Source organism: Ceratotherium simum, chromosome 27 (genome assembly GCF_057802395.1).
Source record: "Ceratotherium simum simum isolate JZ-2026a chromosome 27, ASM5780239v1, whole genome shotgun sequence".
Classification (NCBI taxonomy): Eukaryota; Metazoa; Chordata; class Mammalia; order Perissodactyla; family Rhinocerotidae; genus Ceratotherium; species Ceratotherium simum.
In genome coordinates this window covers 26,405,631-26,420,875 of record NC_141926.1, presented here as the reverse complement: position 1 = coordinate 26,420,875, position 15,245 = coordinate 26,405,631, and the positions used below count along the sequence as shown (strand labels likewise).

Sequence of the window (15,245 nt, the reverse complement as noted above, 5' to 3'; positions counted from 1 at the left end):
GACCCTCCAATGTTAAGAGAATGCTTCTATCGGAGGAACCAGCAGAGGACACTGAGAAGGAATGCTCAGTGCTCTAGAAGCAGATCTCAGAGAGTCGTGTCCTGTACGCTATATGCAGGATTTGTTTAAAGAAGACAGTGATCATCCATGTCAAATGCTGCTCACAAGTCAGATAAGATTAGGCCTGAGAATTGAGTCATTGGTTTTAGCAATAATGTTGCTGGTAATCTTAATAATAGGGCCAAGACTAAGGTAAGGCAAGTGAGATACTTGCCTTGGGTGCCAAAAATCTCAGTATTTAATGCAATTAAATGATATCTTGGTGCAATATTTTAAAAAATAAAAATTAATGCAAAAAATCCATAGTGAACACAATATCAAAAATTTAAATAAAGACAGAATTGGTAACAGTACTGTGTTGAGCCATATGGAGACAGACAAAAGAAACATCAATAATATTGAGGCTGTCTTTATTTAAACATTTGATAAGTTCATTGTGACTTTTTGCATTAATTTTGATTTTTGATATGTTGCAAGAAAATTATTTATCTCGATTGATGAATTTTTGGTGCCTCTTAATTTTGTATCTAACACAAGGGCCTCCCTTACTTTACCCTGGCCCTGTCCCTGCTTAATAAGAACTGTTTCATTTAAGAGATGAGGGTGAAATCCTAATTGTGGACTGGGGAGGGAAATATTGGTGAATTGAGGGGAGAGAAGAGTGAATGAATCAGGAAAGGGATGGATGATTGCTCCTTTGGCTTAGGTCCAAGAATAAGAACAGACACGGAGCAGATGTGCAGCCTGGAGCCAACCCACAGTTGACTTGCAAATTTCATGTGACTTGACAGGGAAAGAAATGTTTGTTCCTGTAAACTTCTGAGATTTAGGAGTTGTTACCGCAGCGAAGATGACCAATAAAAGTTCTCATCTCTTAGGAATAAAAGTTTGAGATATCTTACTAAGTAAAGAATCTTGCTTAACAGAAGTACTGTTTCAAGGCAAAGAGTGTATAGAATGTGTAGTGGAGGAAGGAAATCACAAACGTCAGTTACAACCACATCACCAGTTGCAGAATGGAGAACTGTAGCCTATGCCTATATTTCCTTCTTCACTGTGTTTTTGATATTTTTAGTCAGGTGAACTATTTTTCTTTTTTTTGTTATTTTCTTTTCTTATTCTAATATAGGAAGTTGGTTGTGGTGAAATTTACAATTTAGTGCACTGGTTGTAGAATATCCAGATAAGATAATGAAAAATGATAGGGGGATAATTATAATCTGGATGAAGTAATTTATGAGGCTTTGGGAGGAGGGAAGCACTTTGCGACTGTATCAGGAAAACTTGGATTGTGTCATTAAAATTTTTGTTTTGGAACAGTAAATATGAAAAGCAGTTTATTATTGGATCCTCGGTAGTGAACGTTGTGAACTCTAATGCCTTTGGAAGACATCAGAAAATGGATAGGAGGCACCAGTCTACTTATTTTGTGGAGAACTAAGGTGGACATAGAGTCCTTTTGACGGATCCCTAGAAACTAGTGATGTGGCCTGTTTGGTCCACTAGACTCATCCAAATGGACTGTCTACATCAGCTTAGAAATCTTTAGGGAATAACCCAGAGTCAGACTGTTAAAGACTTTTAAGGCTTCAGAGTTGAACAGTCAATTCTGGTGGTTAGTGTGACATCAGATACCTTCTCACAAAACTGTATCCATGGTGATTCTTGGATGTATTCTCTCCTTGTTATGATTCTCATATTCTAGCTTTCTCCTAATTGTGTTAGTGACTGATGTACGCCCCAGTTGGATATTGTTGATTTGTTACCCAAGTTGGTTTGTTTTGTTTGCAAGCAAGAACCCAGAATGGTACAGCCAGATTCTGAAGAAAAGGTAATCAGTGGAGGTTCATAAACTTAAAGCCAGAACTAAAACAAGTCTAAAACAGTATGTAAGAATGTTATGGAATGACTTCAGTGGTCGGTCTATAAGCCCTGTTAGGAGTACTTCCATTTACGGGAATCTGGACCACAGAAATAAAATCATAGTAGTTAAGGGCACATGTATTTTAGGATGTTTTTGACAGGATTGTTAATCACAAAACTGGAAAAAAGCAAACTACCCAAATAGATAAACAGTCAAACAAATTATTTTACATCCATACTAGGAAGTAATACGCAACCATTGAAAATAGTAAAGTAGGTTGATGTAAATTGTCTTTTAGAAAATTCAATAAATATTTTTTTAGAGATTAGAGAAGTATATGTAAATTGATCCAATTTTTGTAATCATACCAGTGTTCAAGGCAGAAGCAGAAAAAGAACCCAACCTGGAATCACATTTTAGGGAATTGTCTTTTGCCAATCACCTACCAAAAGAAATAAATATTAGATTGACCCAGTACACATGCTTACTCACAGTCATGCTTACTCTTACTATGTGGAATGCAGGTTGATTTTTTTATTCTTCCTATTCTATCTTATTTTATTTTTAAAAAGGCTGATCATGACCAACTAATTGATTTCATGGCCCAATATTAATGATTGGTTAATATTCATGATTTGAAAATCACCATTTTTCACAGGTACACCTCATCCAGTCCATGTGTTACTTCTCTGCCATCACTCACTTTCTTGTTTTCTTCAGTTGATGTCAAGAATTGATTCCTCCTGTAACACCTGTGATAAAACAATTTTGCAACTTTAATTTAATAGTCAATATATAGATTTATTTGTGGTAAGATGCCACTAGGTAACAGTCCTGTAATCTCCGACTACAAGGACCAAATCACTATGACTTGGGTATGATTAGAACATAGTTGTTCACTCCCAGAAGGGGAAATAATGGGAATGATAACCTATTTGTGTTTTGCAGTTATCAAGGTTCTTTCACATAACTCTCCATTTGTAAACAACTGGTGCTCACCATCAAGAATATATTTACATAAGGGACCATGAGAACGTCCTGGGAAAGAACTCAAGATGAAAGAGATTCAAGACACATGGCTTGAGGTCTATCGACATAGTCTCACCTATATTCTCACAAAAATGTCTATATGGAAACAAAGAAGAAAACTCATAACACCTTAAAATAAGTTTGAGAGTCAACCTAATTCCAAAATCAGAGAGGAATTTCCACTGACTGTAAGGTCTATGAAATTGAATTAAGAACCCCTGTCAGTGGTCCATCCGAACAATGACTCAGCAAGCCTGCCCACTGTCTTCCTTCTGTCATTTGCAGGATGACTGTGCTTCCTTCTGAGAATGTACACATTTTAAAACTGTCACTAAGAAAGCACAGTACACTAAGGCTGAGGATGTTCTATTCTTATGAGATGATTCCTGTAATTCACGATGATGGTAATGTTAGGAAAGCATAAAATGTTTTTTAGACTTTATTTCTTTCACTGTGTCATAAAAACTTTTGCCTGCTTGGCACTTTGAAATATCTTTGTTAGAAAACATAAAATGTTCTCTTTTTTTGTGCATCAAGTGACCTAAAACTAGTGATGATTAATGTCGTCACTTAATCATGTTGGGTATAAAAGATATAGACGATACGGTGCAAGTTGAGTCCCATCATGGTCACCACCACTTGTGATATATTGGGGCTTCTTTGGGAAGACGTCCACAATGTCACACAGTCTGGGTTAAAATACAGGCTTTACTGGGGGATGCCTACAAATCAAGGATCAGTAAGAAGAGAAGAGGCACATGGTACTTGCATTCTCTTTATCCCTTGGAGAAAATGACAGCACCTAGGTGATCTAATGGAAACAGAGTAGATTTGAATTAGCATGGAGAGTCTCCATTTTCCTGTCACTCTGCCTTCTTTTAGGGCAATTGTGAGAGCAACATTGTTAGTGGGCATACAAACAGATTACTGGGTCACCAGGAAGTCTGGATATAGAAGACACCTGTTTACATAAATGGTCTGAGAAAACTTGCAGCCCAATACCTAGGTGGTTTGGGGGTCCATAGGAAGTGAAGTCCCTTCTCCAAGGAGGAGAAAGCTACTGGTAACACATGAATTGGAGTTTAGGTGTAGCCTCTTTGGGTAGAGAAGGGGAGCCATGGTACCAGCTGGCTCATTGTTCAGGCAATTCAGAGACCTGGTTGCTATACCACCTGTAGGTCAGCTCAGGTGAGAGAAATAGTCATCTTTAGATGAACTTCTTTTTGCCCCCCTCTTATATTAAGATGGAGAGGAGAAAACCTTAAGTTCTGCTTGGACCTTTGTAATATTACAGGGAGAGAGATCTTACTAGCAGAGAGCTGAAAAAATCACTCTTGTTTTATATTATCTTTTATATTTGTCCATATATTTACTATTTTCTGTGCTCTTCATTTCCTTGTGAAGACTAATTTTTCCATTTAATATCATTCTTTCTTCTTGAAGAACTTTGTTTTGAAAGATACTTTTGCTTGGTATAGAATTCTAGGTTGACAGTTTTCTTCTTTCCATAGTTTAAAGATGTTGTTCCACTTGCATTATTTTTGGTAATGAATCTACCATAATTCTTATCTTTCTCTCTATATAATGCATCTTTTATTCTCTGGATGCTTTTAGGATTTTATATTAGTCAGAGTTCTCCAGAGGAACAGAATCTGCTGTTAATTTCATTCAGTTTATTTTTTAAAAAATCTCAGACATTGAATTTTTTATCTGAATTTTTCAGTTTGGGTCTTTTTTTTAATCTTTCATACCTACTTAAAATGGTCACTCTTACCTCTATCTTCTTGAGCATGTGAAATATAGTTAGGTGCGTGTGTTAATGTCATCTACTAATTCTACCATCTGACATTTCTGATCTGTTTTTATTGATTGATTTTTTTCTCCTCATTATGGATCATATTTTCCTCCTTCTTTGCACGTCTGATAATTATTGACTTTGCCAAATATATTGTATTTTATCTTGGTGGGTGCTGGATATTTTTTATTCCTATAAACATTCTTGAACTTTTCCCTAGGATGTAGTTAGGTTGTGTGGGAACTGTTTGATCTTTTAGAAGCTTACTTTTAAGCTTATTTAAATAGGATCAGAGCAACCTGTAGTCTGGGATTAATTCCACCTCATTACTGAGGAAACATTTTTTTGAGTACTCTAACTGATGGCCCATGAATTATGAAATTTTTCCGCTCTGACTAGTGAGAACACAACTATTCTAGACCCTGTGTGAGCTCTGAATAATATACCTCTAGTCCTTTTGGATGTTTTTTCCAGGCTTCAGGTAGTTTCTTCACACATGTGCAATGATCCATACTCAGCTAAAGACTTGAGAGGGATCCTCTGCGTATTTCAGAAGCACTTTCTCTGTGTATGTCTCTACTCTCTGGTGCTCTGCCCTATGAACTCTGGCCACCCTGGCCTCCTTGAACTCTTAATTCTATCTGTTCATCTCAGGGAGGCCTCTGGGCTCTGCTTGGGTTCCCCCTCCCTGCACTGTGGCCTGTAATCTCTGTCTAGCTAAAGATGTCAGGGCAATAGTAGAGCTCACCTTGTTTGTTTCCCCTTTATCAGGAATCATAATCCTTCTTTCCATCTTGATTGGAAACAGAAGTCCTGTTATGTTTTATCTTGAGTAAAAATTTAACGCAGTATTGGAAAACTTTTCTAATTGATGTCTGTGGCTTGAGATTATAAATTTTTCTCTCTCTTCCTTGTATAAATGGGAGAGAAATGACTTTGGAAAAATTCCCCTAAAATAATTGGAACTGTAATATTAGCCAGCATCCTGAGTATGGTTTTTTCTATTGTAAAAATTTTACTATTTGTGGCAGCTTGAATAATATTGCTTGCCCATATATAATCATTATCAATACTATTTTATCTAGGCAAAGACCACAAATTTTAGAAAACCAAAGAACAAAAAATTGGGGGATGACTGATATTCTAGAAAGCTAGTCCTCTCAACAGAGGCACAAAGAACCCTGGTAGCATTAGTCTCTGGAGACTGTAGATTTCATATATAACCTTGTTCAGAATATTAGACAGTAGGTATAAGAAAGGACTCTATTTTTACCCTAATAAAACTACATTGAATAAAAACCTGTCAGATACTGATAGGTAGGAACTGTGTGCATCAAGCTATCCCATGTCTTAGAAGGAGATTTAACTGACACCCAACTAAATACAAAGTAGGGCCAAGTGAAACATATATAATTTGACTTTTAGAAAATTTTAGTTACAGAAAATTTTAATTTTATCCGTGGGAGTAGATATTACAAATGAGGGAACTCTCAAATGTATTTTAAAATAAAGACAGAAGGCATATCTTGAAATGTTAGAGGAAGAACATTTAAAAAAAATTATCCATTGTAGGAGTCAGAAAAACATATTAGAAAACTATCATCTTTAGAAGCCCAAAGAAGACCTGGCCTCTATAAAGAGAAATAAAAAGCCATTAGGAGAATAGAGGTTGAGGTGGAAAGGTAAAATGATGATGGAAGAGACAATGAAAAGTTTTAAGGGTGTAGTGAAGAGCAGAATTGATACTATGGAAGAATTAAATCAGCGATGGAGGATATCATTTATAGAAGCTATGCAAAATTGGAGAAAATAAAGGTAGAGGTATAAAAAATATAAGTGAGTAAATAAAGATATATGGAGGAAAAGAACATGTAGAATGCTTGATAATTGTAGGGCATCTGATATAAACATTAGAATATGTAGCAGCAATAGCCAGAGTCTTAGGTGAGGAATATACACTAAAATTGAAAAAAAACCTTGTATACAAATTGAAAATTTCATTTTAATTTATGCAACATCAATGACACAAGTTCACACCTAGATAAAGCCTTACAAAATCTTTGGAAAAAAAAAATCAGAAAAGCATCTGGCATGTCCTTCTTTGGAGAAAACTTATTAGATTGTTTCCAAAAGGACAAAAAAAAAAGCTAGCCTCAGTCTTCTCTTCAGCACCAAATGCCACAATAAAATGGAGTTAAAGTGATAGAATTTTGAGGGGGAAAATTTGAAATGCTAAATTTTGCATTTAGCCAAGTTATCTTTTATGTTTTGGGACAACAGAAAGACATTCTCAAATATCCAAGGGCTCAGGTAATATACCCCATGTCTAAATCAAACCATAAATGAACTTCAGGCATTTGAATGATTAAAAATCACAAGTTCAAGAAAAGTGATAATCATGACAGAAATTCACTGTGAGTGTTCCTTTAGCCAATTTCAGGCCGCCAGTTGAGTATTGTAGTTTTAGTTGGATTCTATATCGTGGAGATTAAAGTTGTTTTATGATATTTCACTAAATTGTTGTTTTTTCTGATTCTGCTTTATTTCCAGTGACAAAGATGAGTGTTTCTTATGCTACATTACTCAAACCCAGTTTAGTAGAATCTCTGTGTTTGATGACCATTTCAGGTAAGTGGCAAAATACCTCCCAACAATCGCTAAATTACTAACACTATTGGGACACTGCTTGTAAAATTACCGAACACACACACTTCAGAGAAGAGCGGCATAGAACAATTTAATGGCCACTGGATATTTTCTGGCTAGTTTCTATATCATTAAAATGAATGTAAAATGACTTGATGTAAGTTTGGGGGAATTTTAGATTTGGGGGATGTCTAACAAATAGTCTGGTGGCAAACATCAATCGTAAGTCCTCTCTTTGTGTCACCTTACACGTAGAACTTTTCAATATTCTGTTAGTGATGCTTAGAAATCAGAATCTAAAATATGATGCTAGCTATGCAAGCAAAATATGCTTGGATAAAGAGATCACAAGGAAATACCTAGATAAGTCTATGGGGAGCCCAAAATGACTTTCTTGGTATGAACTCATGGTCCAAATTGAAATTTTCAGTCATATTTTATCCCATTTTGGGATGGAAGCTATTTGGTATAGTGATAATTCTGATTTGGAGAATTACTAATGGTCAGAATTTATGCTGCCCTAATGTCCAACGCGTACTAAACAATTCCTTTGTGTTAACACTATGCAAATAATCATGAGAGATTTACAACTATTATTTATTAACTCTTAGAGTATATTTGTTTATTAAGATTGTTATCCTTCTAATGTCTTAGGAAGAAACGTATTTTGATTTTGTGTGAGAAAGGAATAGAAAGTGTAAATTTATAATTGTAATGGTTAGAGGTGAGGGTGGGGGTAAGGAGTAAAGGTCTCAAGGTCATGGAGTCCTATAGAAAATGATGGAAGTTCCATGCAGGTCTCTGAATCAGGACACCAGGTGTGGATTGTGCTTCCTGCCTAATTCTACCTCTTAGGAATCTAAGAATTTAATCTGAGATTTTAAGATTTAACCTTCATTTTATAATCACTTTTCATTAAAGCCAAAAATACTAACTAACATGGATTTCTGCCCGTGCTTATTGCCTCTTGGAATATAGGCTTAGAATCTTGAACCTGGCCGTTTTGTTTGGGATCTCCTTCATACCTTCTCCCATATGCTTGGTCTAAATCCAGAAATATTAGCCAACTTTTCACTCTGCATCCATGGAATTCTAGAACTCTGAACTTGATTTTGCCCATGTGGCTTCTGGTTCTAATTTTTGGCTACTTAGAGAACCTGACTATAAGTGACTCACTAGCCCTTCTTACTTATTGGAAAAACCCACCCCCTCATCCTCGTCTATCCCATCATGAGGCCCCCAAAAACTCAACTTTGACATCGTATCATTTTTATTAATTAAAGAGTTAAAAGAACAATTAAAGCCTTTGTAGATTAACCTTTAAGAGATTTATGGTTTGTTATTTTTCTGTTTAGCTCTAATGAAAGGAATTTGACATTTGTATAGGTATCACCTTCCATTTAACGTATGGAGAGACTTAAATTATTCTTAATTGCTTCCAAGTGATCCCCCAAACATGGACCAAGTTCATGGGCTTGTTTTTCACAAATGGGTCACATCACACAAATAAGGACATGACTTTACTCAGAAAATTCTTTAAAAAGAAATGTGTTATTTAATCATTCAAGCCATCTATAAGAATGAATTCTTATCACTTATTTAAGGAGTCTTAATTAATCTGGCCCATGACATATTCAAACAGCTTATAAAGGAGCATGGTCACGTTAGCATCAACAAGGGCTCCGGACTCCTTTACATTTCACTGTTCTTCCTGCATGTGAACTGCCCTTTTCTGTACCCACATCGCTTATCCTTTCACACTTTATTATCTTTATAAAAAGAAAGGAGACAACATACAAAATTAATTTAAGTAAAGGTCTGCATTACAACTGAAAGCCATTAACTGGCAGCCGTTTATCAAAGCACAAACAAAAATCAATTTTAATTAGTATTTTTGGCTTTAATGAAAAGTGATTACAAAATTGGCATTTTAGCTAATACTGTTGAGATTTACAGGGAAGTGATACTAATTAATTTTCTGTTGAATTGCTATGGGCCTTGAATCTTTGCAATAAAATGATATATTTGCTGATTCCAGGGCTGTATCAGCATTTCAGAGTTTCGTAACAAAAGGCTTCTTAATGGTTTACAGGTATATTTCACTCTACTGCTCCTAAGCCACAGAGTGTTATTATTTTTACCATAAAAAGGCTGTTATAGGCAATCAAATTTCATACCAATTTTTAGATTGGGGACATTTTATTTTAATGTATCTTGAATGTTAGCCAAAAATCCCTTTATTTCAAATACAACTTTCTTTTGTCTAGTTATAAGTAGTAAAAAGAGGACATGATATACTTTAATTAGAGAACATTTAATGAATGATTTCTCTTTATTTCTTCGCTTTTCCTCCTCTCTTGATTATGGTGGTATTAAATCGGCTACTGAACCTAGTTACATGTTTTTAGATTCATTTGAAAGCAGGAAATAAAAAAGAACTAAGCTTTTCAATCCACTCTTTTCATATGATTTGAATTTCTAATGCTCTTCAGCTTGCTTTAATTGTGATTATTTCCTCCTTTTTTTTTAATAAAGAGAAATAGTTACTGAAGGCTTTACAAATGATATAACTTGCTTCTACACACTGAAAATCTATATCTTTGCATTGATTTTGGTTGACCTGTGATTAGAAAGTCATTTTATTCATCTGGCGGTGGTGGTGTTGGTTGTCATAGAGAGATATAGGAGGGCTACTGTAGACTCAAGGACAAGGGTGGCCTGTGGAGACAGAGGGATGGTGTTGGAATCCTGACTCCCCTGGCAATCAGCTCTGGGGCCTTGGGTAAGTTACTTAACTTCTCTAAGCCTGTTTTCTCAACTATCCAATGAAAATAACTATATCCATGTTAAAATATATTTTGAGTATTAAAAATTGATAAATACCTTAATGTAAAACATTCAATAAATGATATCAATTGTTATTTTGGAAATGAAATCCTATCTGTTAAAGCATCACTTTATCACTTACTGAAATACCTACAAACGGTTTATAATATTTTACTTAGGATTCAAGTACGAATCATGCAAACATATTTTTGTAATCATAAAAATCTAAGTATAATTTAAGATAAAATCATTAATCAAAAATCCAAAATGATAGAAAATATAAACTAGAAACTATAGATTCTCAGAATTTTAGAATAGACTCAGTAGGATAGACTCAAATAGCTGAATCACCTAGTCCAATACTTTTTTTTTTTTTCGCTGAGGAAGATTCTCCCTGAGCTAACATCTGTTGCCAGTCTTCCGCTTTTTTTGCTTGAGGAAGATGAGTCCTGAGCCCACATCTGCCAGTCTTCCTCTATTTTGTGTGTGGGTTGCCACCACAGCATGGCTGACAGGTGGTGTAGGTCTTCGTCCGGGATCCGAACCTGTGAACCCAGGCTGCTGAAGTGGAGCGCACCAAACTTAATCACTGTGCCATGGGGCCAGCCTCAAGTCCTTTTTTTTTTTCAGATGAGTAAGCTAAGGCTCACAGAAGTTAAATGACTTGATTAATGATTCACAACTATCAGAGAAAGGGCTTAGTTGAGTCTACACTAGTGGCAAATTTTATGACTCTTACACGTGTGTTTTTGTGTGTCAAAGGGAGGCAACATCAAATCTATCTACCATAGATTAGCAATAACTATATAAGAGAAAGCTACCTTTTGTGGTCCAGATTTGGAGTGATGTAACATGGAAATCTGAACACCTGTTTTTTTTTAAACTCTTAAGCAGAATTTGGAGAGGTAGAAAAATATTGCTTCTTCTCGTTCTTGCCTGAAACACTAGACAGACTATCACAGGGGCCAATGTACAGTGTCCTACAGGTTTGAGGGAAAGTACACACTCAAAATCCCATCTAAAATTCAAAAAATCCACAACATCTCTGCTGAAAAGCCTCTGGGAATATTTTCTATGTTAAAGATTTTAGTTTTTATTTTTTAACAGAGGATAATTTACTCTGTTTTTCAAAGAGAGTTTTCAGAGCCTGGCACAGATTTAAATACACATTTACTAATGGCCCTCATCTACTCACCTTCCTCCAAAAACACTCTTCACCCCGTTTGGTTGATATGGCCTCATCTTTGGGACCCACAAGATGTGTAGCAGGCATCCACGTGCCTCAGAGCTGTGGGGATGACAGCACATGCTTTTTTGTTGTTTTTTTTGTTTCTCAGGTATTATAGAGTCATAGAATTCTAAATCAGAAAGGGATATTAGTGATTATTTATTTTAAAACCCATATTTTGCAGATGAGGAATTCGAAGCATGGAAAAGTTATAAAACTTGCCATGTTACCCAGACAGTATGAAGCAGATCTGGGAACCACAGTTCAGGTGATCTAAATCATAGTTGAGTGATGTTTCCTTTATTCCAAATATTCAACAGTCTACCAATAAATTCAACATTTGGTTAAAAATGTGCTTTATCTCACATTACTAATACCACTTGATACTAGTAAGCTCCCATGTAAAATATTTTAAGAGAAAAATTCTCTTGAGTACAGGTGAAATAATGGAGACATGGATTTTAGATGGTTGCTTGGATATGAATATCCAGTACTGTTAAATTTTCAGTATATCAACTTCGGTCATTATGTAGTTTTCATCTTTACTGGTCCAGAAAACTTGATTTTGGTAGTGTATTTAGGTATGATCTAGTTCTGGCCAGTTTCTTTGTTAGCGAATTCACAATAGCCTTATGCATACACCAAAATGACAATATTAAGTGATAGTGAGAAATTTAACTTCTGAGTGAATGAATTACTCTTTGCTACTTGGAGAAGAGTGTATATGGGCTGACAAATTATAATTGTAAGATTGCGTCATAGGTGCAGAGCAAGGGAAATTGGTTGTATCCTCTTAATGATTCAGATTACTTGGATAATTTCCAGATGGATCTATCTCCACTGTAGGAGTATGTTGGCCTAAAATACCAGAATACTCATTGCAGGGCTGACATCAAGGGTATGCAATTTGTCCAGTCACATGGAGCCCACACTCAAAAGGGACCCACTGTTGGTTTAATGCTCTGCTATTGCAATCTTGAAATTCTTAATAGTGTTATCTCTGAACTTGTGTTTTGTAAGTGAAATCTGATGGGACAATGGGGCATGTCTGTGAGCAGAGGAGATATGTGCAATGTGTGTATCCACTGTTTCTTGCCACTCAATTCTCTTATTATGTTCAAGATGCTCCATGAGCACAGAATTCCAGTGGACCCACAATGTGTGGGAGTTTGGAGAGACACAAAGCTTATTACCTGTACTGAGTACGCAGGGTGCTGACAGCCCATGAAGCCATGCTTTCCATTCTAACCAGAACTTGCTTAGAATGCAGAGAGAAGGCAGTGGTGTTATGAGAAACACATATGACCAAGGAACCCTATTATATTCTTTCTTACTCATGTTACTTCCCTATATTAGCCAACCAGTAATGCTGAAAATTATTACATAGAAGGAAAAAGGTAAATCAACCTATAATTTCTTTTCCTTTCAGTCCTTTCTTACTTATCAGTAAACCAAAGGTAGAAAGTGTTGGTCAAGTGTGCATGCATTAAGAAGTGAAATAAAAACAGTTGAGCTAGTTTTATGCTGTGTTTCCACTTTTCTGGTCAGAACGGAATACACATGCATGTATGAGCTATGGAATATGAATTGTATAATATTGATGATTTGATATACAAGTTAAATGCTCTTATGGTTGTGTTTAAACCTAACATTGCACAATATCAAGATAAATAGTAAAATTCAAGCTAATAATTTAAAATATTAATAGCAAATAAAAAACACCATGACAATTGAGAGAGACTGGAGAAGAAAGGAAAGCTTTGTTTTTATAGTGCCTTGAGTGACACATCTTCCTGCTCATTTAACAAGTGGCCCTGCATTTTCATTTTTCACTGGGCCTCACAAGTTATGTACCCAATCCTGACTTGTTTTGATCCTTAATAGAGAGCTCATTCTGGAAAGACACTATTATTTTCTTCTTTTAGGTTCCTCATTTTCTGGATTTCAAGTAGATTATCTTCTTTCTATTGATGGAAGGAAAAAAAAAAAGACTTTCCCCCTTTAAATAGATTGCAATATAATTGATTAGATAACCTTTTATTATATCAATAATAATTCAGTCATGTGTTTTTGAGATTGTGTTCTGGTCCTCTTAATTAGATTTTGATTTGATTTGATTTCTGAGCCAGGCTATCTCCAAGTTTACTCCTCAGGTGGCTAATTTCCTCCTACTTCATGTAGTTGTTGTGAGCACTAAGTTTATTATTCAATAAATATTTACTGAGCAGCTATTACATGCTGGGCACTGCGAGAGGTGCCAGAGTCTCAGCAGTGAGTAAGACAGACAGGCTTTACTCCATCCTGGAGATTTCATTTAAGTGTGGGAGACAGACAATAACAAGTGAATAAAAAGGACAAATTTCCCAGATTTAGGTGAATGCTATGATGAGAATAAACAGAGCAATGAGGAAAAAAAAATAATGAGGAGAGGCCATTTTGGATAGGATGGCTGAGAAGGACTGAGTAAGGACAATGTACAACATCTGAGGTGAGACCTGAGAGATGAGTCAAATTCTGAGAGGAGCCTGCTCTAAGCAGAGGAGAAAAGAATTACAAAGGCCTGAAGAGGAAAAACCCTTGGTGTAGTGGGTTGAATGGTGGCCTCCAAAGAGATATGCCCAAGCCCCATAACCTGTGAATGTGAGTTTATTTGGAAAAAGAGTCTTTGCAGATGTAATTAAGTTACAGATCTCAAGATGAGATCATCCTGGATTAACCACCTAGGCCCTAAATCTAGTGAAAAATGTCTTTATAACAGACAGAAGAGAAGACATAGACACAGAGGAGAAGGCCATGAGAAGGCTGAGGCAGAGATTGGAGTTAAGCTGCCATAAGCCAAGGAATACCTGGAACCTCCAGAAACTAGGAAGGAGTGTAGGTGAACATAAGTGAGGGCACCTTGTTACGCTAAATGACCCCAGCCCCTCCTCTGTCTGACTACTCACTGCTCTGCACGTACTCTGAAATAGTTCACATGCTCTCCAGATTTATGGCTTCTGCTTATGTAGGTACTCTCCTATAGCTTGATAAATTAAAACTTTGTTCTATGAATCTCTCTCTAGCAACAGGCTGATCACAGGCAGGAAATACACCTACAAGATATTATCATCACTGACAGAAGAAAAGAACAATGAAAGACCCTGGAGTCTGTCATGCCTGAAGGTCAACATTCAGTAAGCTGCCCAGTAAGCTGCCCATTTTCCCTATATAACTACCTCAAGATTCTGTAATTCTGGAAGATGTGTTTTTTGAGACATTAGTCACCCATCTTCCGATTATGCTGGCTAATCGAATTAAACCTTCCTTTCTCTATCCCTAACTCATTGTGATTAATTGGCTCAAGTCATGGTGAGCAGAGAGAGCTCCTTCCTCAGTAACAGGGGCAAGAAAAGATTCTCCCTTGGAGGCTTTGGAGGAAGCATGGCCCCATTGATACTTTGATTTTGAGCTTCTGGCCTCCAAAACTGTGGGAGAATAAGTTTCTATTGTTTGAAGCCACCCAGTTTGTGGTAATTTATGGCAGCCTCAGGAAACTAATACACTGGGCATTTTTTGAAGAACAAAAAGGAGGTCACAAAATGAGCAAGATGGGGGGCACTGAGAGAAGAATAGAGAATAGGCAGAAGCCATATTCTGAAGGGTCGAGGAGACCATGAGCAGGAGCTGGGATTTTATTGTAAGAGTCATGGGAATCCATTGACAAATGGATGTGAAGCTAGAGTATCACTTGGTCTACATTTAAACTACAGTGTGGAGAATGGGCTGTCAGGTAGAGAGAGTAAAACAAGAAGACTACA

At 36.3% G+C, this 15,245-nt stretch overlaps 1 protein-coding gene across 1 annotated transcript in view; it reads left to right on the top strand.

The window, feature by feature from the left end:
* LOC147913454 (uncharacterized) overlaps window positions 1–14,758 on the top strand; it is a 42,804-nt gene extending 28,046 nt beyond the window's left edge. The window contains exons 2-3 of the mRNA XM_087417848.1: window positions 7,299–7,376; window positions 14,511–14,758. Of these exons, the coding sequence (XP_087273974.1) occupies window positions 7,299–7,376; window positions 14,511–14,625 (193 nt within the window). The 3' untranslated portion in view covers window positions 14,626–14,758. The remainder of the gene's footprint in view (window positions 1–7,298; window positions 7,377–14,510) is intronic.
* Window positions 14,759–15,245: the final 487 nt, after the last annotated feature.